The sequence below is a fragment of the Ovis canadensis genome, chromosome 5, assembly GCF_042477335.2.
Source record: "Ovis canadensis isolate MfBH-ARS-UI-01 breed Bighorn chromosome 5, ARS-UI_OviCan_v2, whole genome shotgun sequence".
In the NCBI taxonomy this organism is placed as follows: Eukaryota; Metazoa; Chordata; class Mammalia; order Artiodactyla; family Bovidae; genus Ovis; species Ovis canadensis.
The window spans coordinates 50,782,208-50,809,864 of record NC_091249.1 but is presented as its reverse complement, the minus strand read 5'-3'; the positions used below and the strand labels follow the sequence as shown (position 1 = coordinate 50,809,864).

Below are 27,657 nucleotides of genomic sequence, written 5' to 3'. Positions count from 1 at the left end.
TTCCACCCCCGGCCTGGGTGCCAGCCAAAGAACTGCAGGCACTTGTTTATCTTCTGGTGTGCACGAGTGTGTGTGGCTTCCCAGAGGCAGACCAACCCAAGATTCACATACACACACACTCACATGGGTGTGGGTGACCATGTTGGTTGTCATAGGATGAACCTGAACCCCAAGACAAGCCACAATCCGGGCCCAGGCAGACTCTCCACATGGGGACAAAGATGACCCTCAGTAGCTCCAGGCAGACACATCATCAATTTAGCAACCCCTAAAGCTCCAGGGAAGTGGGAGACTGGTTGCCCTGGCTATGATCCTGTGCTCTGCCTCCATCCATGAAACTAATCACCACACACTGATTGGCCAGGACAGGGTCACTGCCCACCCCTAAAGATGGCAGTGGGGCCCATCCCACTCCACCACATGGACTGGAGTGAGGAGGTGGATCCCCAAGGAAAACAGAGGTGCTGTGGCCAGATAAGGGTACAGAGCACTGGGCTTGCCATACCCTGGCAGCCACCAGGAGTGTTACACTATGCTTGGTGCTTGAGGACTATTTCCTCCCTTCATCCTCCTCAAAGCTCTGAGAAGTAAGAATTACAAATGATGAAGCTGAGGCCTAGAGAGATCTCAGTCAAGGCCATACACACTAGTAACTGGCAAAGTCGGGATCTGAATCTGCACTGCTTACGTCCATGTCCTTTTTGACCTTCCACTCTACCTTAGCAAGTGTTTTATTCTGTTGTCTGGAAATTTTCATTTTTAAACATGTATTTATCAACAAGTCCTCATGGAACAAGAGTTGTTGAAGAGTGGCAAAGGGCACAGATGGAAAGAGGCCCTGACTGTGCTCATGTAGCAGACAAGGCCGGAGTTCTGTCCACATCTCCTCTGGTGATTTTACTATCTCTGTGCCCACCAGTCAGACTCCCAACACCCAGGCTATTGTTCAGTCACTAAATTGTGTCTGACTCTTTGCAACCCCATGGACTTCAGCTTGCTAGGCTTCCCTGACCCTCACTCTCTCCCAGAGTTTGCTCACATTTATGTGCACTGAATTGCTGATGCTATCTAACCATCTCATCCTCTGCTGCCCCCTTCTTTTGCTTCTGATGCTTTCCCAGCATCAGAATCTTTTCCAGTGAGTTGGTTCTTTGCATCAGGTGGCCAAAGTATTGGAGCTTCAGCTTCTGTATCAGTCCTTCCAATGAATATTCAGGGTTGATTTCCTTTAGGATTGACTGGTTTGATCTCCTTGCAGTGCAAGGGACTCTCAAGAGTCTTCCCCAGCACCACAATTCAAAGGCATCAATTCTTTGGCATTCAGCCCTCTTTATGGTCCAACTCTCACATCCATACATGACTACTGGAAAAATCATAGCTTTGACTATATGGACCTTTGTCAGCAAATTATGTCTCTGTTTTTTAAAACACTATCTAGGTTTGTCATAGCTTTCCTTCCAAGAAGCAAGCGTCTTTTAATTTTGTGGCTGCAGTCACTTTCCGCAGTGATTTTGGAACCCAAGAAAATAAAGTCTGCCACTGTTTCCATTGTTTCCCCATCTATTTGCCATGAAGTGATGGGACCAGATACCATGATCATAGTTTTCTGAATGTTAAGTTTTAAACCAGCTTTTTCACTCTCCTCTTTCACCCTCCACAAGAGGCTCTTTAGTTCCTTTTCACTTTCTGCCATTAGAATGGCATCTGAGATTATTGATATTTCTCCTGGCAATCTTGATTCCAGTGATTCATCCAGCCCAGCAGTTCACGTGATTTACTCTGCATATAAGTTAAATAAGCAGGGTGACAATATACAGCCTTGATGTACTCCTTTCCCAATTTGGAACCAGTCCATTGTGCCATGTCTGGTTCTAACAGTTGCTTCTTGACTTGCATACAGGTTTCTCAGGAGGCAGGTAAGGTGGTCTGGTATTCCCATCTCTTTCAGAATCTTCCACAGTTTATTGTGATCCACACAGTCAAAGGCTCTAGCATAATCAACAAAGCAGAAGTAGATGTTTTTCTGCATCTTTGTCAAAGAACTGTATCAGGCTGTGGAAACCACTTTGTCTACCTGCACCGTGGGCTAGAAGTGCCTGGGAATTAACACACAGCCCGTGGGCTGGCTCTTCCCCTCAGTCTGCCAGATACTGGGATCTAAATACACAGCTCCCTTGCTCTTGGCCAGGGGGATTCTAGATGCGCATTTATCCCACGTCTCAAGACTTCCTGCAGGATTAAGCCTCAGTCATCCACTGTGGTAGCTGGCTTGATAACCACTTCTCATTGGATGCCTTCTCTGCCTGGGTCACCTTCCCACTTGCCTGCTGGTGTCCCTGCACTTCCCAAATAAACCACATTTCCTCAAGCTTCATTTCAGGGTCTGTGAGCTGCCCCAGGGTGCTGGATCCCATCCTATCCTTCCACACTGAGCATCTGGACCCAGCCATTATGATCTCCTTTCTTGGCATTTCACTTTCCCTCTTTACTGCCCTCTCCCCCATCGAATCAGGATTTAAATACCTCCAATGCCCTGGAGAGACTATCAAATCGCCTTTCTTGCTCTAAACCCAAACTTTAGAGAGTCATCTACTTGTCTTCTCCACTTCCTTGGTTCCATTAATTCATCAGTTCCTGCCCTGCCTCCCCAGTCTGGCTTCCACCCCCACCACTCCACTGACTGTGCTTTCGTCAAATTTCCATTGTCTTTTTTTCAAGTCCAGAGGATATCTCTCAGGCTGTATTTTGTCTTCCTGATGCAGTTGACCCTGACCTTCTTCTAGAATGTTCTCTCCCCTTGGCTTCTGAGACATCACACTCTCCTGGGTTTCTTCTGGGTTTTCTCATACTACTCTCTCTCATCCTTTGCAGCCTCCTTTCCCCTTAATGCTGGTGTTCCTCGGGGTGGGCCTAGGGTACCTTGTCTCACCCTATTTGGTCTATACTCTCCCCTCGTGTCCCAGCACACCTCTCATGACTTCCATCACCAGCTCCCTGCCCTGTCTCCAGCCTTGGCTACTTCAGAGCTCAGTTTTGGACTCAGATGTCTCAGTGTAGCTGTTTCACAAGTCCCTTCTTTCCTCAGGGTTCATCAGATTCTGCATCCATTTGGCTCCCCAAGGCAAGCCCTCAGAGAGGCAGTAGAATCCTCTCACACTCACATTCACCACATGACCAAGACCTGTTGACTTTACCCCTAAATAGTTATCAAATCTGGCCCCTGGTCTCCATTCCAATGGTTCAGGCATCATTACCTTTCATCTGCTACGGCCTCCTCACTCATGCCCTGATCCTGCTCTCATCCACACTCGCCCTGCCCCCTCCCCCCTGGGGGTGGGAGTGCTTTTTAGATTATAGCCACGTTCCTGCTACTGCTTGTGTCTTGTGAACCTACCCAAAGCTTGATGTCTTCATGTGTATCATGGGGCCAACGATGTATACCTTGAAGGGCTGCAGGGAAGATAAAATGAAACGTTGAGTGTAGAATAGAGTTTGTAAACTGTGAAGCGAAATGCTTTTGTGGTAAATGAGCAATTTTCAGGGCTAAAGACACCGGTTCCTCGGTGCTGTCCGTGGTGCTGAAAGTTGGTTGGTCACTCCCCATTTTCTGCTTCCCTGGGATGCTAACTGAAGGCGTCAGTCCGATAGGTTTTTGGGGTTTTTTTGTATGTGTGCCATCTAGATTTTATTTTTTTTTTTCTTTTAACGATCACAGTGACTTGTGGCTCACCAGGTAAGTCAGAGGAATAGAAAGTAAAGGTGAAGCCTGAAGTTTCAGGAGTTAGGTTCATTACTAGCAAACAAGTGACCTATCACCAGTATCTGTTTTCTTATCTGATAAACGGGATATAATACATTCACACGAACTTGCTTATAAGTGATTGGAAATGGAAATTAGATGAAACCTGAAAACAAGGTAACCTTACTGGTTACTTTAACTTGCGGGCTTTACCATAAAAACATTGCCCCTAAATAAGCATATTAACGTTAGTTGCTACCACTCTTAGTAGGTGATTTTACAGTACACGTGAGAGGGCTTTATCACCTTTTGGCAATTACAGACTTATTTTTCCCCTTCTGGGAAATCAAAGGGGAGGGGGCTATTTCTCGGCTGAGAAACGTCAAGGTGGGGTGGGCAACAAGTCCTCCTGTCCTTGGCCATTCAAATTCAGCTAAAAGCCTCTGAACACCTACTTCAGGCTCCTTCATCCTTCCAAGACTACTCACTGTAAGGTGATTCATGTTAGTCCCATCTTACAGATGGAGAAATTGAGACTCTGAAAGGTGAAATGATTTGCTGGAGGGTGGAGGAGAACCCGGCTTGCACAGACTAGGTGAGCGGGCACCCTGGCTAGGGAGGACGATAGCGGGGAAATCAAAGGCTCTCTCCCTCCTCCCACAACCACGCAGGTCCCTCCACTCCCGAGAGCGTGGGTGGCGGCGAGACAAAGGGGACGGGGGCGGGGCGAAGTGGGGGTGTGGGAGAAGGCCGGAAGTGCGGCCAAGGAGGAGGCGGGAAATTCCGTGCAGGGGGAGCTCGGACATGGCGCAGACCTGGGTCTCTATTCAGAGGCCGAGTATCCTTGGACAAGTGGCCTCCCCTCTCTGGGCCCCAGTTTTCTCCTCGGTGAAACAAGCAGAGGGCGTTCGCGGGGCTGGATTGAGTGAGATCTGAGTGACAGCGTGCCCCGCCCTCAACAGGCGCGCAGCAAATAGGCAGCCTCTCCGCCCCTCGGTATCCAGTCTGTGAAACGCTAACCGGGTCGAGGAGGGCGGGGAACCCAGGAGCCTAGCGGTCGCAGTGAGGGGCTGCGGGCGAGGGGCGCCTCTCCCTCCTTTGGGCCCCTGCTTCCCTGGCGGCACCGCCCCCTCTCGGGTTCTGAGGCCGCCAGTCAGCTAGCGCGCATGCCCGGGGCGGGGCGCGGGGTGGGAGCGCGGAGCTGGCGCGGGGGACGGCTGCGCCGAGTCCGCGGGTCCGCCCGCCAGCCCGGCCGGAGGCAGCCGAGGCAGCTCGGGCAGCGGCGGTGGCGGTGGCGGGAGCCAGAGCGCAGCGCGCCGAGGAGACGGAACGGCGACAGAGCCCGGTAAGCGCTGCTCCTGCATCTGCTGCTCGCTACAAACGGGCGGTGTCGACCCCCTTCTGCCGCTCGCAGCAGCCCCAGAGCCGCTGTCCAGGGTCCTCGAACCGCCTGGGTGGCGGGGTTTGGGCACAGCGCGCAGCTTGTGTCTGGCGTGCGCCTGGGTGAAGGTACGCGCGCTACTGGGGCGGCGGGTGTCCATTTCCAGGTTCCTCTCTGGGGCGGGGCGGGGGCGGGTCCGCAGTCCTGGCCGAGCACCCGAGGGGCCCTGCGGGCCATCCCGCCCTGTGTGTAAGACCCCGGCCCCGAGCCTGGCCTCGCCTCTGCTGCCGCTTTGTTTGGCACCGTGGTGCGGGAGGGGGCGCTTCCCGCCACCGCGGGGAAAGGGTCCGCCCGCGTTGATTCATTTTCCCCATGGAGCGAGCTCGGCGATCGAGTAGCTCTATTGGCACCATCAAGCACACTCGCTGTCGCACGCTCGGTGTGGCACACACTCTGGGGGTCCACCACATATACTGTCACACGCTCACCACTCGAGGCCACAGGTTTACACACACTATGGTCCTTGATCATTCCATCAGACTCATACACATGGCCACCTGTGCACCCACCCAGTACATCTTTGCGTACACATCCAGGCATTGCTACGCACTCACATCAGCCATCGCCTATCATAGCACACACTCAACTCAGCAATAGTCCCCATCACAATGCACTCGCAGCCACCCTGCTCTGGCCTGCTTGCGCCTGTTCACACCTGCACATCATGGTGTCCCTCATGTACCCCCAGACCCTGGAGTAGGTGTGTCATGCACTCCATCACACACTTTCAGCTTGCTCTCCACCCCTCAACTCCTGCATGTCCACTCTTGCCCTCCTGTGAGTGTATGGACAGCTGCCCTGAAGGCTATTTCTGGAAGGAAGACTGGATATCACCCTTTGCTAGACTCCTTCTCCCATCCAGCCCCAGACAGGATGCTTTACTGCTCTGACGGTTGTAGAGGACAAGGGGATGAGAGGGTGAGGTACAGCACACCTAGACTGTCACACACACACACCTGCTGAAGTACCACAAGCCTTTGTCAATCTTATCACCATGGGGAGAGGTGATTGCAGGTGCCTGGCAGTCCTGGCTCCAATTCGGGAAGAAATCCTAAAGGGGAAGTAACAGGCTGGCCAGGTCTCTGGGCTTGAGTGAGCATTCACAGGGACTTCTCTGCCTGGGAGCAGGGCACAACAACGCTTGTGCACATACTGGCCAGCTCTCCCATGAATGAGGCTCTGAGGCCAGGTGGCCATGAATGTGCATACCCACAGGGTCCAAATGGCCACCAGGAGACACAGACACGTAGGGCATTCTGCACATACAGACTGCACATGTGCACACCAAGTTCTTGAGCAAAACGCAGGAGCCAGACTCTGGCTCCCCAGGCTGGCCTAAGCTGGCGCAGATGTCGACAAGCCATCTACGTGCTCCGCTGCACGCTGGGTGAGCCAGCCCACACAACTGGGGGTCATTTCAACCTTTTACCTCCATCAGGAGGCAGAAGTGTGCAGGATCATCTGCCCAAAGGGTGTGCCCACAAGTGGGTTCTCACACAGAAGACACTCTTGCTTCCTCTCCTAGACACCTCCTTGTGCTGTTGCCTGTTAGATCCAGGGGACTGGGAGGACCCTTGGCATGACCCTGAAGAGCATAAAGGGGTTTTAAGAGCCACGCATCAATGTCCAAGATCTTGGCTGATGTGAGTAGGAAGAACCAGGGTTTGGATTCAGACAAAACAGGCTTTGAATCACAGCCCCATCCTCTCCCAGCTGTGTGCCCTTGGTCAAGTCTTTTCTGCCTCTAACTTCAGCATCCTCATCTGTGAAATGGGATGATAATGCCCCCCTCCTGAGACTGTTGTGGAGTCCAGATGCAAAAACAAGCCTGAGAATGCTGGGCCCAGGGCTGAGCACACAGTGGGAGAGTGATGGAGCTGAGTCCAGTGGGAGATGGGAGGCGAGAATATGAGACCCCAGGCGTGGGTTGCCTTTTGGAGAAATGACTTGAGAATACCAAGGCTTTCTTGAGAGCTGGGTAAAGCCTAGCAGAACTGCAAGCGGTAGAGCCTCTAGGAATAGTATCCTGGCAGATCGTAAACCCAGGCCTCAGCCAGTTCTACTAGTATAACTACATCCTCTCCCCTTTGTGGCTTCCCAGGTGATGCTAGTGGTAAAGAACCCACTTGCTAATGCAGGAGATGTAAGAGACGTGGATTCAATTACTGGGTCAGGAAGATCCTCTGGAAAAGGGCATGGCAACCCACTCCAGCATTCTTGCCTGGAGAATTCCTCTGATAGAGGAGCCTGGCAGTCTACAGTCCATAGGATTGCAAAGAGTCAAACACGACTGAAGCAACTTAGCATGCATGCATCTCCCCCATTTGAAAGATTGGGAAACTGAGGTTCAGTATGGAAAAACTCACCCAAAGTCATGTAACAAGTCAACGACTAGGCTGGGACTTGACCCCCACATCTTTCTAACTATGTGGCCAGGCTCTTTGTCCCAACTTGGACCTTATTCCACATCAGAGAATTGTGGACTGACAACTAAGAAGGTAGCCTCTTGTGGAACTTTCAGGAGGGGCATGTTGCCAGCTTGGCCATGCCCGCCTCTTCGAACCTCAGTGTCCTTCTCTGGAAAACAAGACCAGAGCATCTGCCCAGAAAGTGTGCAGGATTTGCACGTAATAAGCCTTGTAAGAACTTCATGTGTGCAGGGCCACCTCCCGCCTTCTTGGCATCTAGGTCAAGAGCCAGAACTCAGGTGGCTACAGACCAGGTGAATAACACCCATGAGGGGCTGCTATAAGAAAAATGATGGTGCAAATCAGTGATCAATGGCAGCAGGCAGTCAACCTCAGTGCCCAGGACACCACTGGGAGGGGTAGAAATGGTGGCTGATTGGATCCATCTAAGGAGGCAGCCACTGCTCACTGCTGCTATGAAGGAAGCACACGCAGACTGCCAAATCTTAGTTTTCCAAGAGGAGCTAGAAATCTGATTTTCACATGAACTCTTCTAATTTTTAGATGTTGATCAATAACTTAAAAAAAATTTTTTTTCAGCACTCCAAGTTGATCAGGCATGTCCAAGGGCGAGGTTTTGCCAGTTTGTACCTGTGTTGCTGGCCCTCCCTCCCCTGCCCCCTCCTGGGAGCACAGCTGGGCTCTGACAGACTGAGTAGATAAAAACAGGCCTTGCATGTACACAGCCAGCCCTGAAGTAGCAGGAGCGTGCACACCCTTCATCTTCTTTAATTCTCCCTGCAGCCCTGGGGGAGCAGGGGGTAGGTTTGTCAGGGTCCCCAGCGGGGAGAAGGCACTTGCCTAAGGTCACAGAGCTGGTATAAAATCAGGAAGCTGGTAAGTTGGGGAGCTGTCCTGACTTCTGGCCCATGCCTCACCTGGGGGAGGGAGCCTGTTAGAGGGGCCGGTGTGAGAGGACCCCGGGGCTGGGTTACCAGGGGTGAAAAGAAGGTTGATGAGGACTCAGAGCATACCTCCTATAGCCCTTGGCAACTCCTTCCAGTTCCAGCCCAAGCTCCCTATTTTGTTGTTGTTGTTTAGTCGCTAAGTCATTTTCGACTCTTTTGGAACCCCATAGACTATAGCCCACAGGCTCCTCTGACAATGGGATTTCCCAGGTAAGAATTCTGGAGTGGCTTGCCATTTCCTTCTCCAGGGGATCTTCCCTGGGATCCAACCCAGGGATCGAACCACTTCTCCTGCATTGGCAGGCGGATTCTTTACCACTGAGCCACCTGGGAAGCCCCAAGCTCCCCATACACCTGCTGTTTTTATGCTGATGAAAACCAGATCCAAAGAATTCCAGCAGACCTCTCCTGTGTTTCAAAACTATATCCCAGAAGCCTCCTGGATATCTCCCCTATAAGACCCGCAGACACCCCACTTAAACTTCCCAAAACCCAGTCCCCCACCATCCTCTGCAAGACTGCTTCTCCTCCCATCCCCCTATTTTGGTGAAATCCTCACCCCCCAAGTCCCATAAGCCCAAAGCTTGGGGGACCCAGTGGTGAAAAATAGCAGCTGAATCCCCATCCAGGCACCTGAGGGCCAGGTGGGGATCCAGAGGTGTAAAGGGCTATAGGCAGAATGACAAGAGTCTGGTTAGGAGTAGAACAAGAGGCCACAGGAACCTCAAGGAAGGTGGTAGGCAAAGAAGGTCATTGGAGGAGGCGGCATTTAAACTGAGAACTGAAGGTTTAATAAAACCCAAGCAGGAAAGTTGTAGGGCCAAGATGGGAGAGAATGTGAACCCCTGGTTGAACCCAAAGCATTTTTGAGTGTGTGTGTGTGTACACATGCTGTGGGGGATGGAGTGCATAATGAAAGATAAAGCCCACCAAGTGAGTCAATACACAGGGGCTTAGAAGCACATTAAAGAGTTGGACTTGACCCTAAAGATAACAAGAAGTCATTAAAAGTTTCTTTTTCCCTGTTTTCTTTAAAAAATAATACGTGCACACATAATCAAAATTCAAGCATTGCAAAGCAGCATTAATAAAACGGTTTCTTCTACCTGCAGATTCTCTGGTCTCACTTCCCAAAGGCAATCACTGCTGAAAGTTTCATGGGTTTCCTTCCAGAAATTTTCTCTTTATAAATAAACCTACAGATGTGTATCTATCCTTTTCCTTGCCTACACTCACAGAAACCCACTAGCCATGCTGTCCCCTGGTTTTTTTCCTTAACTTACCTTGAGCATCTTTCCTCATCACTCCACCCATTCTAACAGCTGTGGGGGGTGGAGGGTTTCCCATATGTTTGTCCCACATTTTACAAACACACTTCCTGGTTTTCTTCTCATTACCAGCCATGTTCTCATGCACCATTAGTCTGATATTGATAAATGTCCTTCCAAAAAGATTGCAACCAATTTATTTCCCCTAAAAGAGCAAGGAGGGCTTTGAGCCAAGAGTGGCATGTTGGGACCAACGTCACAGAAAGGGCATTCAGTCATTTATTTAACAAACATGTATTGGAAACCACTTGCTTACTATGTGCCAGTCATTGTTCTTAACCCTGAGACTACCTCAGTTAACATGGCAAAGTCCCCACACTCCTGGAGCAGACATTCTCATGGTAGAGACACATCATGAGCAATAAACAAGCATATGCAATTTGAGGATGAAGACAGGTACCAGAAAGAAAAATGGAGCAAGGCAAGGGGGGAGGAGAGCACCAGCCCATGTTGGGAAGGAGGCTACTTTATACTGGATATGTCAGGGAAAGCTTCAGGGAGATGCAGATGTTGGGAGCGAAAGCATTTCAGGCAGAGAGGAGACAGCCAGTGCAAAGGCCCCAAGGTATTGGGTTCAGGGGCCAACAGGGCAGACGGGTCGCTGAAGCAGGGTAATCAGGGGAGAGCAGTAGGAGACAAGACCAAGAGCTGTGACAGGGCCAGAAAATGCAGGAACTTGTGGGCTATGGTGAGGAGTTTCCCTGGTGGCACAGATGGTAAAGAATCTGCCTGTAATTCGGGAGATCCACATTCAATCCCTGGGTTGGGAAGATCCCCTGGAGAAGAGAATGGCTACCCACTCCAGTATTCTTGCATGGAGAATTCCATGGACAGAAGAGCCTGGCAGGCTACAGTCCATGGGGTTGCAAAGAGCTGGACGCAGCTGAGTGACTAACATTTTTACATTGCATGAAATGGGGACATTACGTGGTTCCGGGCAAAGGAGGTCTGCCTTGAATTTCACTAAGATCCCTCTGGCTGCTGTGTTGAGAATAAACAAATAGAGTGAAGAGTAAAGCAGGAATAATTCCGGGCAGAGATGGTGTGGGTTTGGCTCAGGATAGTTGCCAAATTCTGGATTTTTTTGAAGGTAGATCCATTATGTTTTGCTCAAATGTTGGGCTGGAGGGTTTGAGAAGTCAAGGGATCTTGGCCTGAGCACTACAGTGTGGCTTTGGAGATGTCAGGAGGAAGAGATCTGGGGGAGTCAGAGCTCTGCGTGCATTGGCTGCTGAGTGTATGAAAAAACTGAATTGCATGCTGATCCAGCGGCCTGCGAGATCCTCTCCCTGGGTGTATCCCAGGTACCACACACTTAGTTTGTCCAAAATGCAACTCTCCCTTTCCCCAGATGTCTTGCCCAGCAGCCCCCCAACCTAGCCAGAATCCTGCAGACCACCCCCACGATCACCTCTTACATCCAGTTTGGTTCCTGTCAGTTTCCCTCGGACCTCTCAAAACTGCCAACTCTTCATCCCCACCACCTTTGCCGTACCGTCTCTCATCTAGACCATCACAGGGAAAGGGCTGGGTAAATGAATGAAGAGCAGGATGCATGAGAGGTTGAATAAATGATTGGCCAACCCCTCCTCTCCAGCCTCCTAAGCAACCTTTGAAAACACACATTTCAGACTGTGCCCTTTCCTCAATCGTAAACCATTCCCATCTCCCCAGGGCCTACACAGACATAAACTGGTGATCCACAGACATACTTTGGCCCACATACCAGAGTTTTTAAATCTTTAATTAATTGGGATATTTTACATTAAACTTCTGTATTTCCCACTTCTGACTGATACTACCAGGATGCATTTCTCCAGGACAGTACTTGGCTAATGGAATATGGTCCCCCCCTTTAGACAAGGCACGTGCTCTCTAGTTTGAGGACCCAGTCTGCTTCCCTCAATTAGATTACCTACCTGGCCCCTATAGCATCAGAATTTGTGACCCATGGCCTAAAGGAGAACAGCATAACTTCTAGGTAGCATGTTGCATGGGGTGGGCTAAAAAGGGAGGGTGAAAAGTTAGATTGTGGCCAAGTTGTGAAGGGCCTTGATTGCCCTTTTAGGAAGCCTGGCCTTTATCCAGAGGGCCAATGGGAGCAGTGAAGCAGAGAAATGGTATGGTTGGGTTCATTTATTAGCCCAGACCCTATGGACAGGAGGGGATCAGACAAAGGTAGAGAATGTGGTAAGAAGGCCTGACTGTTAGAAACAGTGAGAAGGAAGAGGCCTGGATAGAGGCTCCTCCCATTGGGTCTCCTCTGAGTCTGAGTCTGCTCTTTCTATGTTTCAGAACCAGACAGAAGCCTGGGGCACAAGCATGGTCATGAGGGCAACTGGGCAGTGCTGAAGACCCAGCCTGGCTCCAGCTGCTTCGCAAGGACTCCAGCCCCCCAGGACCCCAGCCCACAGCCTTCTGCTGCCCACAGGATGGGAGCCTGGGGGCTGGGAGCCAGGCCATGAGGGACTGCTGCCCCTCCCAGCAAAAGGCCATCCCTACACACCCAAGGCACACCCCCGCCCAAGGCCCAAGCATGGACTCTAGACACAGCAGCCCCAGTGGGGCTGGGGAAGGGGCGTCCTGCTCTGAGGACCTTGGCAGGAGTGTGGCCTACCCCTCCATGACCCACATCCCTTCCCAAGAGGCAGCCACCAAGGAGACATTAGGGACACAAGGAGCCTTGATCTCAGGAACACCAGAAACCACCTTCTCTGGGAGGCTAGAGCCTGTGTCCTCAGAGAAAACTGATCCTTCACCCTCAGAGAACAGAAATCTGATGTTCTTAGAGAATATGGATTCCAAGTCTTCAAAACAGGTAGATTCCATTTCCATAGGAAAGGAAGATGCTGAGTCCTTGAGGAAGACAGATCCTATGTTGACAGGAAAAACAGAGCCTGCAATCGTAGGGAAAGGGGATTCTGTGGCTTCTGGAAGGAAGGATCCTGTGACCCCAGGAAAAGAGGAGCCTGGATCCTTGGGAAAGGTGGATCCTCAGTGCTCCAGAAAGATGGACACAGTGTCCCTAAGGAAGGAGGAGCCTGGATCCTTGGGCAAAGTGGATCCTGTATTCCCAAGAAAGGAGGAGCCCAGGTATTCAGGAAAAGAACTTCGAGTATCCTCAGAAGAGGTGGGGCCTGCATTTGCAGAAAAGACAGATCTTGTAGCTTTGGGAAAGAGAGATCCTGAGCTCTCAGCAAACGCGGATCCTGTGTCCTTGGAAATGCTAATTCCAGGGTCACCAGGCAAAATCATGCCTGGAACAGTGGCTCTGGGGCCATCAGGAAGGGTAGATCCTACTCACTTGGGGATGACAGATCCTGCATCTATGGTAAATGCAGAAATTATGTCCTCCACAAAAGAGGACCCTCAGTTCCTAGGAAAGATGGACCCTGCCTCCTCAGGAAAGCAAGGCTCCACGTCTGTGGGAATGACAAAAACCATGTCTACTGGACAGGTGGAGCCCATGTCTTTGAAAAATATGGACCCCGTGTCTTCAGGCAAAGTGGGTTCGATTTCTTTGGCAAAAGTGGATCCTGTGTCCTCAGGAAAGCCAGAGCCCTTGTCTCCCGTGCAGGCAGAACTGATGTCAGTGGGAAAGACAGAAACCGCGTCCTCAAGAAAGGAGGACCTAGTGTCCTCCAGAAAGGGGGATGCCACTTCTGTGGGAAACACAAAAACATCACCTCCTGGAAAAGTAAATCCTGAATCATCAGGAAAGATAGACTCTGCGTCCTCTGGTCCCATGGGTCCTCCTTCCTCTGAAAGAGCTGAGGCAGTGACTAGGGGGAAAGCAGACACATTGTCCTCGGAAAAGACAGGTCCCCTGGGCCCTGGAAAGGTGGGTCCCCCAGCCTTGGGGAAGGCTGAACCCCCCACCTCAGGGAAAGTGGACCCTGTGATCAAGGGAAAGCCAGAAGCTGTTCTCCCCGGAGACATAGACTCCGAGTCCGCAGGAAAGGTGACCCCCGCGAGCCTAGGGAAAACAGTCCTGGCATCCTCAGGAAAGGCAGAAGCTGTCCCAGAGGGAAAGGTGGATGCTCTGCCCCTCGAGAAGGGCAATCCTATGAACTCCACGAAGGTGGATCCCAGGGCCTCCGGGAAAGCAGAATCCAAGTCCGAGGGCAAAGCGGAAACCACACCCTCTGGGCAGGAGGGCACCGTCTCAGCCGGGAAAGTAGAGGCTACGTCTTCGCCAAACGAGAAGCCACTGGCCCCAGAGAAGCCGGACCCTGGATCCTCAGAATCAGCAGGCTCTATTGCCTCTGGAAAGGTGGCGCCTGTAGCCCTGGACAAGACTGACTCTGTGCCTCCAAGAAAGGGGGAGCCCCCATCCTCGGGGAAGGGGGACAGCCTGACTCTGGAGAAGGCCTCCTCCAGGCAGGTAGATGACAAACCCTGTGACTCCGCTCCTTCTCCCGCAGACGGCGGGGGCCGCGTGGAGCCAGCGTCACTGCCCAGCTCCGAGGCCTCCAGCCTCGTCCGGAAGGACCCGGCGGCTGCCAGGGCCGAGAGAAGCCCCGGCCTGGAGGCGGTCGCGCCGCCGCCGCCCGGGCCGCGGACTCGCGACAACTTCACCAAGGTGCCGTCGTGGGAGGCGAGCGCCCCGCCGCCACGCGAGGACGCGGGCACGCAGGCGGGCTCGCAGGCCTGCGTATCGGTGGCCGTGAGCCCCATGTCTCCGCAGGACGGCGCGGGCGGCCCGGCCTTCAGCTTCCAGGGGGCGCCGCGCGCGCCCAGCCCCGCGCCCGGGCCGCCCTCTCGCCGGGACGCGGGCCTGCAAGTGTCCCTGGGCGCCGCCGAGACGCGCTCCGTGGCCACTGGGCCCATGACGCCGCAGGCCGCCGCGCCGCCCGCCTTCCCCGAAGTGCGGGTGCAGCCGGGCTCCGCGCTGGCGGCCGCCACGGCGCCCCCCGAGGCGGTCGAGCCGGTGCGCGACGTCAGCTGGGACGAAAAGGGCATGACGTGGGAGGTGTACGGCGCCGCCATGGAGGTGGAGGTGCTGGGCATGGCCATCCAGAAGCATCTGGAGCGACAGATCGAGGAGCACGGTCGCCAGGGGGCGCCCGCGCCGCCACCTCCCGCTGCGCGCCCGGGCCCCGGCCGCTCCGGCTCTGTCCGCACCGCGCCCCCTGAGGGAGCCGCCAAGCGCCCGCCGGGCCTCTTCCGCGCGCTGCTGCAGAGTGTGCGGCGCCCGCGATGCTGCTCGCGGGCCGGGCCCACGGCCGAGTGATCGGCTCCGCTTTTGTACGCCCGGGTTTCCAACCTTCTCAGGCTCCCTTCTCGATCCCAGGCCCCTAGAAGGGATCCCCTCAACGCGCGACAGGCCTCCAAGGGGCGGGCAGCATCTAGGGCCTTCTCATCCTTTCAAGCCCCCCTTTCCCTTCCTAAACACACCAATGAATGCCCTCTACCCAGCTCCCTCGTGGTCAGGAGCCCACGAACCCAGCCCCGACACCCCCCGTCCCCTCATAGCCCTCAGCGCCACCCCCTCCCTGCCACACTAGGCGACCTCTGGGAACCTAGCCTTGAGAGCTAGGGCAGGCTCCTGAGATGTCCAGACAGGTGCGCTGTGGTCTCCAGAGGCAGCCAGGTCCCCAGAATGGGAGAAACTGTGTACAAAAGCCCCAAGTATGTGAGGATTGGCATGTGAGACCCCCGATGTGCAAGCCCTGGGTGTATGCGAGTGCGTGTCCACGCGGCGGGCTGGCCCCATGGCCTGGGCATCTCTTGCATGCTGGTAGTTGTCCCCTGTTCCTGTCTCCCCCTCACCTGGCCCTATTCCCACCCTCACTGGACACCACTCCACAATTCCCAGACAGGCCAAAGGCAGCTGCAGGAGTGCCCTGTGGGCGCAGCTGCAAGAGTCACAGAAATGCCGGAGGGTCACGGTCAGAGGCCCACAGCCTGGTGACAGCTGGCCTTGGGTGCTGGGGACACGACAGAAAGCTCACTCTACAACCACCGTAGTCCCTAAAAGACCACCCTCTCTGGTCCCTCATCCCCCAGTGCCGTGAGCCCCACAAGTCCCTTGTGACCACTCAGTACCCCTGTCCCCCAACCCTCCAGCCACGGTTTTTGGCTACAAACTGTCACAATACATTGGTAATAAAATACTCCCCCAACCCTTGTCAGTTGTGATTGGCTACAAGCAGATGGGGATGGAGCAGCTTATCTTATTATGATCAGGGAAGGGTAGGTATAATTTGGGGGTAATAAGGCCTCTTTGGAGGTGGATCAGCAGAGTGGGGGCCCATGTGGAGCTCTGTGGCCAGGGTCTGGTGGCTGCGCCTCCATCACAGATCTGTGGTGTCCAGGCCAAGGTTGGTGAAGGCCAGCTCCTCCTTCTGCTCTGAGCCCGCCTTCCTCCCGGACAGCTCACTGTTCCAGGGCTCTGGATCTGGCCCCATGGGACCATTCAGGGGCTCCTTCTGTGGAAAGAGGGAGGGGAGGGGTCAGACCAGGGCAAAGATGGAGTGATCTCTCCAGTCCTTAGGAGAATGAATGGGCCTTCAAACTCACGACCAGATGGCTCCTTGGCTGGGGTCTCAGTTTCCTGACTCTGTCCCAGAGGCGGCCATGACTACTGGTGGTGCAGATGGGTTCAGGTGATGGGGTGGGCCTCAGGGGTCTACTCTAGCCTTTGTCTTGCCCACGAACATGGCGGCATTTTGGTCTTCTGCCAGGTCCTGAATAAGTCAGGCCCTGTGTCCTGTGTCAGAGCCAGTCAAGCCACAGTCCTTGCCACCTGTACCTCATGGCACGCACGGTGGGTGCTGGGCACAGCCATCCATGACCTGAGGTACTCATAGGACCCCTTGAGGGAGGGATAATGTCCCCCAGTTTACAGATGAGGAAACCGAGGCTTGGAAGGCTCTCTGGCCCAGAAGGGGCACAGCAAGGTTTGGACCGCTTGTCCTGCTGACTCTAAAGCCTGTCCACAACTTCACGCTGCCCCTGGTTGAATTTGGCAGGTCCTTCTGCCATCCCAGAGGGATACATCACACCCAGGTCCTGCCTGCTGGCCATCACAGCATACACTAACTTGTCTCCTGCCCTCCCTCTTCCCTCTCACCATGTGACATGTCACACTCACACCTTCACAAGACTCCCTCCTGTGGACCAGCCAGGCCCCCAGGCTCAGTTACTCCACCATGAGAACACCCATGGGAGCAAAGCCCCAACCACCACCACCACCTCCACCCTCCCTAGGGCTCACTAAGGGCTTTTTCCAGACTGGGGTTGTTCTGGTCCCTGGTAAACAGTGGAACATCTGAGGGGGTCCCAGGAGGAGCTAAACAGTCTGCCATGCTCCCCAGAGCCCTCCACACAGACCCCCATTGGGAACAGTTGGCACATTGCAGCCCAGGAAACATGGCCTGGCCTGGGAGATAGGAGACCTGGGTTCCGGGCTGCCCTGACCTTGCGAACTTTCTGATCTTGGGCAGTTCAACACCCCTCCCTGGCCTCGGTTGCTTGAAAAACTCAGACTGGATGAGCCCTCAGGTCTTTCAGACCTTCCACACAAACATTTATGGAAGGCTTAGGTGAGTCGGCACCAAGGGGTCTGTGGAAAAAGGCCCCACCTGCTTTCCACACTTGGAGACCTCAAGGCCCGCTTTCTGCCGCAGGATTCTCGGAGACTGAACCCTGCTCCCTGCCTTCGCAGGATTGGCTTTTTCCCGGCCTGAAGACTGAAGACGCTCAGTCCTCTGATCCTCCTCCCTCTCCAGACTCCCTGGGGGGTTCCCTGGCCCTCCCCAACCCCCAGGTCCAGCCCCACTGCTAGGGTCTCTGACTCCACTCCCCTCCCCACTCCACTCTCCTCCACTAGGGTCAACCTTAGCCTCCATTAGGGGCCACCTGCCCAGTCACCTGCTCCAGCCCGCAAGACTGTTTCCCTCCACCTAAGCGGAAGCTTTTGCTCCAAACCATCTTGAACCCAGAGATGAGCCATCCAACCAGAGGCCTCCAGCACTGCCTGGCGGCCTGAACCCCCATCCATCACCTTCATCCTTGGGGGCCCGTTTGGAGGCCTTCAGGTGACAGCCAGGTCCTTGGCAGCATTCTGGTATTTTAACACCTGTGAGAGGCTTTGGCTCACCAAGTCTTTTCAAGTAAGGGATCCTCAAGGGAAAATAAGTTGTGAAGCATGAGGCTCCCCTGATGGTCCAGTGATTAAGAATCCGCCTGCCAATGCAGGGAAATTAGGTTTGATCTCTGCTCCAGGAAAATCCCATATGTCTCGAGGCAACTAAGGCCCTGTGCCACAACTACTGAGCTGGCGCTCTGGAACCTGCAAACTTCAACTATGGCGTCTGTGTGCTGCAACTACTGAAGGCCGCTTGCCCTAGAGCCTGTGCTGTGCAACAAGAGAAACTACAACGATGAGATGCCCATGCACCACAACTAGAGAAAGCCCTCACACAGCAATAAAGACCCAGCACAGCCCAGATTCCTTACCAACTGAGCTATCAGGGAAGCCGCAGCACAGCCAATAACAAATAAATAAAATTTTTTTTTAAAGTAAAAGTCTTGAAGCATGAAGGGTGGCTGTGGATCCCCAAGAGGGCAGGGCTAGGCTGAGGGTAGGACCCAAAGTAGAGTGGATAAGGTGAATGGCGGGAGGATACCCATCCCTACACACACACACACACGCACACACACACACACACACACACACACACAAAACCAGAGACTACCAAAGGTCAGTGGGCCTTAGAGCTTCTACTCCAGTGGTGGCTTTCAAAGTGGGAAGAAAAGGATAGTTGCTCCTGGTTCTGGCACCCCATCCCCCACCCAGCCCTCTGATCTACTTTCCCAGTTGCGAGGTTCTCACTCACCTGCACATTAGAATCCTAGGAGCTTTAGCAGCACCTTCCTTCCCAGGCCCACCCCAGCTGATCAGAATCTCTGGGCTGTGACCTGATACACTCACATCTAAAGAGCTCCCCATGTCAGCAGCCCAGGCTATGCAAATGCTTGATCTAACTGAACCAACTAGCGTACTGAACAAACAATGGCGCTGTTGTTCACTCGAGCCTACCTTTGCTCTTCAGTTGGATTATGTTCATCTCTGGATCGCCTCTTCCCACCCCACCAGCTTTTATATAAAGGATATAAAGGGAAGGAACCAGATTTCTGAGCACTTGCTTTGTGCCAGATGGTTTTTATACCCACTCTTATTTCATCCTCAGAACAGTTTTGAATAGTTGGTGTTCTGATCCCCATTTATAGATTAGAAAACTGAGAACCAGAGGGAAGAAGTCACCCACCCAGGGTCACAGTGAATGAGTAGAGGAATAAGGATTGGGTCCCATTCCAAAGCTGTGGGATTTCCCAGGGCTGAGTGCAGAGACACCCATGTCAGCAGCAGGTCCCTCGAGCTCTGTCCTGAACCCCACCTCTTAAGAGAAGCACCCTAAGTCAGAAACCCCTGGTACCAACTCATCCCCCATCTTGCCTTGATTTCCTGCGTGCGGTTTTCCAGATCCACAGAATTGTCATCCAGGGAGTTGATGCTGTAGGGGAGACAATGGAGCTCAGATGGTTGGCAGGCCCAGTCCAACCTGTCTGTGGCCAACAACTTCCACTACCACCATCACCATCACCACCACCACCATCACCATCACCACCACCATCACCATCATCATCATCACCCTTCCCCACACCATGACTATTACCACCAACCAGCCTGGCTGCCAGGGGCACTGCTCACCTGATGTGGTCCAAGTCGCTGGAGGAAGATTGGGACTCAAAGCCCAGGTCCTTGGCGGGGAGGTTCAGCATGGGATTGGCCCTGGAGAGAAGGCCCAGTCCAGTAACCATGGGCTTAACCACCCCATGGGGTCTCTTACCCACCCTTTGATCCCCACTTACCTCTCAGTGTTGTACACATTAGTCCCAGGAATGGCAGAGCCTGGGGGCATCACCCCCACTGCTGTCTTCCGGGCCTCCTTGGCAGCTTTCACAGCCCGAAGCTTCCGCTGGTAGCTATGAGGAACCCAGAACGGAAGGTCACTACTTTCCCTATTCCCCTACTGTGTGCCCAGTACAGGCCCTGAGAATGTGATTTCACAACCACTTTGCTGGTGGAGTGTTAGCTCCATCTTACAGAGGGTAAGAATCACGGAAGGGAAATCATTGCTGAAGACCACACAGCTGATCAGTGGCAAAGCCTAGCATCACACCCAGGTATGTCTACTGCCTCCATATGCATTAGAAAGGGGGGAAAAAGCAGCATTTATTAAAGGCATAGCATGTGCCCCCGAGTCAGGCCACTGCCAGCCCACTGTCACCCTCAGGCACTGGCGGCAGCAATCCTAGGAGGGGTATGTTGGCATAAGCCCTTTTGCAGCTTGCTGCCTTAGAGCCCGCCTTACAGCCTGTAGACTCCAGGACTGGGCTGCCTCAGGCCAAACAACTGACAGGAAGGGAGCACCCCACTCATCAGCAGAAAATTGGATTAAGGATTTACTGAGCATGGCCCTGCCCAACAGAGGATGATTGGTGCCCAAATTTTCCCACAGCCAGTCCCTCCCATCAGGAAGTTTGCACAAGCCTCTTACCTTCTTCCATCAGAGTACAGACAGAAGAAGCAAGAACTACAGTCCCACAGACTCCAGAATGAAAACTATAATCACAGAAAGCTAACCAAAGTGATCACACAGATCACAGCCTGTGTAACTCAGTAAAACTACGAGCCATGCTGTGCAGAGCCACCCTAGACGGACGGGTCACGGTGGAAAGTTCTGACAAAACATGGCTCACTGGAGAAGGGAATGGCAAACCGCTCTAGTATGCTTGCCTTGAGAACTCCATGAACAGTATGAAAAGACAAAAAGATGTGAATAACACTGGAAGATGAGCCCCACCAGATTGGTAGGTGTCCAGAAAGCTACTGGGGAAGAGTGGAGAAATAGCTCCAGAAAGAATGAAGAGGCTGGGCCAAAGCACAACTGGCCCTCAGCTGTGGATGTGTCTGGTGGTGAAAGTAAACTCCGATGCTGTAAAGAACAATATTGCATAGGACCCTGGAATGTTAGGTCCATGACCATGGATGTGGTCAAGCAGGAGATGGCAAGAGTGAACATCGACATTTTAGGAATCAGTGAACTAAAATGGATAGGAACGGGCATATTTAAGGGTAAGAATCCCTTAGAAGAAATGTAATAGCCCTCATAGTCAACAAAAGAGTTCAAAATGCAGTACTTGCATGAAATCTAAAAAAAAAAAAAAAACAGAATGATCTCAGTTTGCTTCCAAAGCAAACTATTCAACATCACAGTAATCCAAGTCTATACCACAACCACTAATGCCACAGAAGCTGAAGTTGATCAGTTCTATAAAGACCTACAAGACCTTCTAGAACTAACAAAAAAGGGTGTCCCTTTCATCATAGGGGACTGGAATGCAAAGGTATAAAGTCAAGAGATACCTGGAGAAACAAGCAAGTTCGGCCTAGGAATACAAAATGAAGCAGGGCAAAGGCTAACAGAGTTTTGCCAAGAGAACATGCTGGTCATAGCAAACACCCTTTTCCAAAAACCCAAGAGTCATCCAAGAGATGACTCTACACGTGGACATCACCAGATGGTTAACACCAAAATCAGACTGATTATGTTCTTTGCAGCCAAAGATGGAGACGCTCTCTACAGTCAGCAGAAACAAGACCTGGAGCTGTGGCTCAGACCATAGGCTCCTTATTGCAAAATTCAGACTTAAATTGAAGAAAGTAGGGAAAACCATTAGACCATTCAGGTATGACCTAAGCCAAATCACTTACGATGATACAGTGGAGGTGATGAGTAGATTCAAGCGATTAGATCTGGTAGACAGAGTGCCTGAAGAACTATGGATGGAGGTTTGTAACACCGTACAGGAGGCAGTGACCAAAACCGTCCCCAAGGAAAAGAAATGCAAGAAGGCAAAGTTGTTGACTGAGGAGGCCTAACAAATAGCTGAGAAAAGAAGAGAAACTAAAGGCAAAGGAGAAAAGGAAGGATATACCCATCTGAATGCAGAGTTCCAGAGAATAGCAAGGAGAGATGAGAAAGTCTTCCTAAGTGAACAACACAAAGAAATAGAGGAAAACAGTAGTATGGGAAAGATTAGAGATCTCTTTAAGAAAATTAGAGATACCAAGGGAACATCTCATGCAAAGATGGGCAAAATAAAGGACAGAAATGTCAAGGGCCTAAAAGAAACAGAAGAGTTTAAGAAGAGGTGGCAAGAATACACAGACCTCTACAAAATGGTCTCAGTGACCTGGATAAGCTTGATGATGAGATCACTCATCTAGAGCCAGACATCCTGGAGTGTGATGCCAAGTGGGCCTTAGGAAGCATTACTATGAACAAAGCTAGTGGAGGTGATGGAATTCCAGCTGAGGTACTTCAAATCCTAAAAGATGATGCTGTTCAAGTACCGTACTCAATATGTTAGAAAATTTGGAAAACTCAGCCACAAGTGGCCACAGTACTGGAAAAGGCCAGTTTTCATTCCAATCCCAAAGCAAGGCAATGGCAAAGAATGTTCAGACTACCATACAGTTGTGCTCATTTCATGCGCTAGCAAGGTAATGCTCAAAATCCTTCAAACTATGCTTCAAAAGCATATAAACCAAGAACTTCCAAATGTACAAGCTGGTTTTAGAAAAGGCAGAGGAACCAGATATGAAATTGCCAACATCCACTGGATCATAGAGAAAGCAAGGAAATTCCAGAAAAACACCTACTTCTGCCCCATTAACTAGGCTAAAGCCTTTGACTATGGATCACAACAAACTGTAGAAAATTCTTAAAGAGATGGGAATACCAGATCACCTTACCTGCCTCCTGAGAAACCTATATGCAGGTCAAGAAACAACAGTTAGAACAACGGACTGGTTCAAAATTGGGAAAGGAGTACATAAAGGCTGTATATTGTCACCCTGCTTATTTAACTTATATGCAGAGTACATCACATGAAATGCCAGGCTGGATGACTCACAAGCTGGAATCAAGATTGCTGGGAGAAATTTAAACAACTTCAGATATGCAGATGATACCACTCTAATGGCAGAAAGCAAAGAGGAATTAAAGAGCCTCTTGATGAAGGTAAAAAGAGGAGAGTGAAAGAAAGCTGGCTTAAAACTCAATGTTCAAAGAATGAAGATCATGGCATCCAATCTCATCACTTCATGGCAAATAGATGGGGAAAAAGTGGAAACAGTGACAGACTATTTTCTTGGGTTCCCAAATCACTGTGGACAGTGACTGCAGCCACGAAATTAAAAGACACTTGCTCCTTGGAAGAAAAGCTATGACCAATCTAGACAGCATATTAAAAAGCAGAGACATCACTTTGCCGACAAAAGTCTGTGTAGTCAAAGCTATGGTTTTTCCTGTAGTCATGTATGGATGTGAGAGTTGGACCATAAAGAAGGCTGAGCACTGAAGAATTGATGCTTTTGAACTGTGATTCTGGGGAAGACTCTTGAGAGTCTTAGAATGCAAGAAGATCAAATCAGTCAATGCTAAAGAAAATCAACCCTGAATACTCATTGGAAGGACTGATGTTGGAGCTCCAATACCTTGGCCACCTGATGCAAAGAGCTGACTCATTGGAAAAGACCCTGATGCTGGGAAAAATTGAAGGCAGGAGGAGGAGGCAACAGAGGATGAGATGGTTGGATGGCATCACCGACTCAACGGACATGAGTTTGAACAAACTCTGGGAGATAGTGAAGGACAAGGAAGCCTGGGGTGCCGCAGTTCATGGGGTTGCAGACAGTCAGACAAGACTGAGTGACTGAACAACAGCAACATATGCCAGATGTCTGCTGGTATGAGACGCACATGGATCCCTGAAATGATTTGGGGAATGTAGCATCAAGCCTATTCTGCAAATGAGGAAACTGAGGCTTGGGAAGGGGAGATGACCTACCCAAGGGGTCATAAGGAGTCACTGGGGATTGAATACAGATGTACCTGACACCTAAGCCCCAGGTCTCTCTACCCCTAGATATCTTGGGTGGTGAGAGAGGGGAGGTTGGAGACACAGAGGGTGATGGGAGCAGCACCTCTTCTGGGTACACATGATGATCGTGCTAAAGATCACAATGACCAGCAGCAAAGCCACTCCCAGTCCTATGGTGACGTTGCGGAGTGTGTCCGGTGACTCCGACTCTTGGCTCTCCTGGGAGCCCTGGAGAAGAAGGAATGTGATGGGAGGAGGCTGTGGGGTCAGTCTCCCGCCTTCCTGCTCCCCCATTACCTCTGTCCTGCCAACACTCACCAGTACCACCAGCCCCAGCTGCAGCAGCTGCGTCAGGGAGTCCTGGTCATTCCGGATCATCCTGGCCACAAAGCCCCACTCAGGCCCGAGGGACATTGGCATCCCCCAGGCTTCTTGCTTACCCTCCTGCCCACCCCAAGGGCAGCCCCACTCACATATTCAGCTGGTCAAGGGTCAAGGCCGACCCATTTGAGAAGACAAAATAGGCATCAAGGTAGGAACGTCCTCGGGCCCTGGAATGGGGCAGAGGTGAAGCCCACAGCCCAGGACCACCCAGCCACAGCCCTGCTGCTGTTCCTCTCTTCCTTGCCCCATCCACCGAGTGGGCACTCACCGAACCGGGGAGGCTATGTCCTGAATGTCCACAATGTAGACAGTAGTCCTGGTTGCCTGAGCAAGAGCCCTGCAAAGGGGGCAGATGTCACGGAGGGCTGGGGTAGGGGCCTTAGCCCAGGCCTGTGGCCAGGGCTCTGGCAGTGAAATTAGGGATTGTGTGAGGGTCACCTCCTCTGGACAGCTCCACTGGCTAAGCAAGTAGCACTCTTGCACAAATTAGACAAGGAAGCCCCTTCCTTTAGGACTGGGTTTATAGTTTAGCAAGCAGAGTGCCCTTGTGCAGTGTACTGCCTTTGCAACTGTATGTGGCAGCCCTATTTAGGCCTATCTCTGCCCAGCCAACCACAGGCTTCTGGGGGCATGCAGAATGGAAGTGCAGGTACAGGTATAGGGTCAAAGACAAGGACCAGATCAAACGTGGGTCACAGACAGGGTTGAAAGATATTCCATTCAGATTTCTGTCAGGGACTAGGCTCCCAAGCCCTGTTCTTCCCCACAGGCTACCCACCCCCCTGGCTCCCGAGACCTACGCCTTAATCTCTTCCGAGTTGGCGCCCACCTCCTCCTTGCTCAGTGAGAACTGCAGCCTCACACGGTAACTCTGGTCCACGGTGAAGAGCTATGGGAGGGGGACGTGGGGAAGATGAGACGCAAGGGACCCTGGGGCCGGCAGAGGGCGCTGGGAACTGAGCCAGAACCTAACACTCACGTTTAGGGTGATGCTGGCTTCCTGGGCAAGACCCTCAGAAGGATTGTCTTGGGCCTTGACCGTCACTTGGTAGGTGCCTTGGAGAGTGGAATCAAGGCTGGTCAACAGGCTACGGAAGGTAGGAGGGCACCACTCAGTTCTGAAACCCAAGCTGGAGTCCTCTCAGAACCTCCCTGGACCCCTCCTAGGATGGGGAACTCACTGCCCTGAGGCCCCGCTTGGCTCCCCCACCCCTGTCCAGGGGCTGCCCGCAGTTACTCAATGTTGCCAGTGAACACACTGGCCTCCGAGGAAGTGGAGACCCGGAAGAAGCCCTGGAAAGCGGTCACGGCCCCGTCCTTAGCGATGAAATCCACTTGAAGGATGGAGAACAGGATGGCCGCGTTGTTCCCTGAGTCGTCATCTCTGGCCTGGGAGCAAGACGGAGTGAACAAACTCTGGCAGCTGGGCCAGGCCAGGCACCCCTCCATCCCCAGCAGGAATCTGAAGCTAGGGTAGCCTGGGAGCCTGGCCCCTCCATGACCTCTATTGGCCTTCCCCAGGCCACTGACCAAATGCTTTAAACAGTGTTTGAACATGTCCCTGCTTCAACTCAACAGGTCACTGCCCAAGTCTCTCCCGGGTAGAAGGTCACCCTGGGAAGGTCCCTCCTCTCACTTCCATACACGCACAAGCCTAGGGACACTCACTTGTCCTGAGCACCTACTGTGTACCAAGCACCTTCCCCCAGACCCCTCCTTTCAGTGCTTGCTAACAGGAGTATGAATTCCCCCAGCAGACCATGAAATGAGGCATTTTTATTCACTCTAGTGCCTTTTGGAGAAGAATACAACCAACACATAGAGCTGTGAGGCCACTGATGTCACTGTTCAGGATGAGGCTAAAGCTGGTGTTGATGTTTCAAAAGGGAGTTGGTTTAAAGAAAATTGCTCAAAGCCAGGGCCACACTCCTGACGTTGGAATGAACGTCTTCAGCCAGGGCTGAAGATTGGAAAACTGACCATTTGAGCCTAGAAAGAACCTAGAGAGGAAGAATTGCATGCGTGCTAAGTGGCTTCAGTCGTGTCCAACTCTCTGCGACCCCATGGTAGCCTGCCAGGCTCCTCTGTCCATGGGATTCTCCAGGCAAGAATACTGGAATGGGTTGCCATGCCCTCCTCCAGGGGATCTTCCCAACCCAGGGATCAAACCCACATCTTTATGTCTCCTGCATTGGCAGGCGGGTTCTTTACCACTGGCGCCACCCGGGAAGCCCCAGAAAGGGAGAATTACTATTCCCCTTTTATGGGAGGACACTGGGGTTCTGACAGAGACCTATCCTCCCCAGGGCACATTCGGCTGTAAGTGGGGAGGGCCAGAGCCATCCATCTCCACACCCATGCCCTTTCCATAACTCAAGGAGGGCCACCCACATATAAAACGCCTGAACCCTAAGGAGTTACCGCCAAGGGCTGACAGCTTCTTGTCTGGAAGGGAAAGTGAGTTCCAAAAAGGCACAGCAGCTCCCCAGCTCAGTCAAAAGGCCTGGCCAGGCCCAGGCCCCAGGGCTGTGGGGGAGACCTCAGCCCTTACCCACTGCGGGCACAGCCACCACCCTCTAATATAAACATAGCCACTGCCATAAAAATTGAAAGCATTTTTGCAGCTTGCTCTGGAAATTATTTAATATGAGGAACTTGTTTAATTTTCAGTTATTGTGATTTCTCTGTAATAGTCCAGAATTCTGAAGAAAAACACTGCAAGTGGTTTTTAAGGTCATGAATTTTTTATAAATACCACATTTAACAATTAATGGAGTTTAATGATATCAATTAAGCAGGTGCTTCGTTTCCATTCCAGAGAGTTAATACATTTTCTTTCTAGTGTTAAAACATTTGGAGAATGGCTGAAAGACCTAAAGGCCTGGGCCCTGTCTCCTGGCGCTAATGTGACTGACAAAGGCTGAAGCCAAGGACTTACCCGGACAGACGCCACCTGCTGGTTGGGCAATACGAGTTCTGGGATAATCACTGCAAGCGTAGACGGGAAGAGGTCAGTGGCGGCAGGGCCAGTGCCCCCTTGGCCAACTGCTGACCATAATAAGCCCAGCTCGGGGCTCATCCCTCCAAACCTGCCCTTAAGCTCTGCCAGACCCCCACTACAGCTACCCCTGAGCCACTAGTTAGCAGGTCCTTCCTCTCCTTCATTGGAGAAGGAAATGGCAACCCACTCCAGTGTTCTTGCCTGGAGAAGAACAGGGATGGGGGAGCCTGGTGGGCTGCCATCTATGGGGTCGCACAGAGTCGGACATGACTGAAGCGACGCAGCAGCAGCAGCAGCAGCCACCTCCCATTGTGCAGATGGGGAAACTGAGGCCCAGAGAAGGAGGGCCGGGCCCAGGGTCAGATGTGAGTTGGGACAGAGATAGAGTGAAAACTCAGGTCTCTCCTCCTGTTGAATCCCTGAGAGAGA

The 27,657-nt window shown here is 52.3% G+C and overlaps 2 protein-coding genes across 3 annotated transcripts in view; one reads left to right on the top strand and one right to left on the bottom strand.

Annotated features, from left to right (window-relative positions):
- The first annotated feature begins 4,612 nt into the window (after nucleotides 1-4,612).
- GPRIN1 (G protein regulated inducer of neurite outgrowth 1) lies at nucleotides 4,613-16,010 on the top strand. The gene is made up of 2 exons (XM_069591749.1): nucleotides 4,613-5,084; nucleotides 12,180-16,010. The coding sequence occupies exon 2, from the start codon at nucleotides 12,346-12,348 to the stop codon at nucleotides 15,115-15,117; it is 2,772 nt and encodes a 923-aa protein (XP_069447850.1). The 5' UTR covers nucleotides 4,613-5,084; nucleotides 12,180-12,345; the 3' UTR covers nucleotides 15,118-16,010.
- A 30-nt stretch (nucleotides 16,011-16,040) lies between these two features.
- The window catches only part of CDHR2 (cadherin related family member 2), a 45,884-nt gene continuing 34,267 nt past the window's right edge, over nucleotides 16,041-27,657 (bottom strand). For both annotated transcript variants that reach the window (XM_069591746.1, XM_069591748.1), the window contains 12 exons: nucleotides 27,166-27,215; nucleotides 25,465-25,616; nucleotides 25,207-25,315; nucleotides 25,028-25,116; nucleotides 24,496-24,564; nucleotides 24,317-24,394; nucleotides 24,162-24,222; nucleotides 23,947-24,071; nucleotides 19,764-19,877; nucleotides 19,603-19,683; nucleotides 19,348-19,405; nucleotides 16,041-16,315 (listed from right to left, as the gene is read on the bottom strand). In XM_069591746.1, coding sequence (XP_069447847.1) covers nucleotides 16,181-16,315; nucleotides 19,348-19,405; nucleotides 19,603-19,683; nucleotides 19,764-19,877; nucleotides 23,947-24,071; nucleotides 24,162-24,222; nucleotides 24,317-24,394; nucleotides 24,496-24,564; nucleotides 25,028-25,116; nucleotides 25,207-25,315; nucleotides 25,465-25,616; nucleotides 27,166-27,215 — 1,121 coding nt within the window. In that variant the 3' untranslated portion in view covers nucleotides 16,041-16,180. The remainder of the gene's footprint in view (nucleotides 16,316-19,347; nucleotides 19,406-19,602; nucleotides 19,684-19,763; nucleotides 19,878-23,946; nucleotides 24,072-24,161; nucleotides 24,223-24,316; nucleotides 24,395-24,495; nucleotides 24,565-25,027; nucleotides 25,117-25,206; nucleotides 25,316-25,464; nucleotides 25,617-27,165; nucleotides 27,216-27,657) is intronic.

Coding starts and splice junctions, on each gene's coding strand:
- GPRIN1 (XM_069591749.1), top strand. CDS start 12,346: ATGAGGGACTGCTGCCCCTCCCAGCAAAAGGCCATCCCTACACACCCA.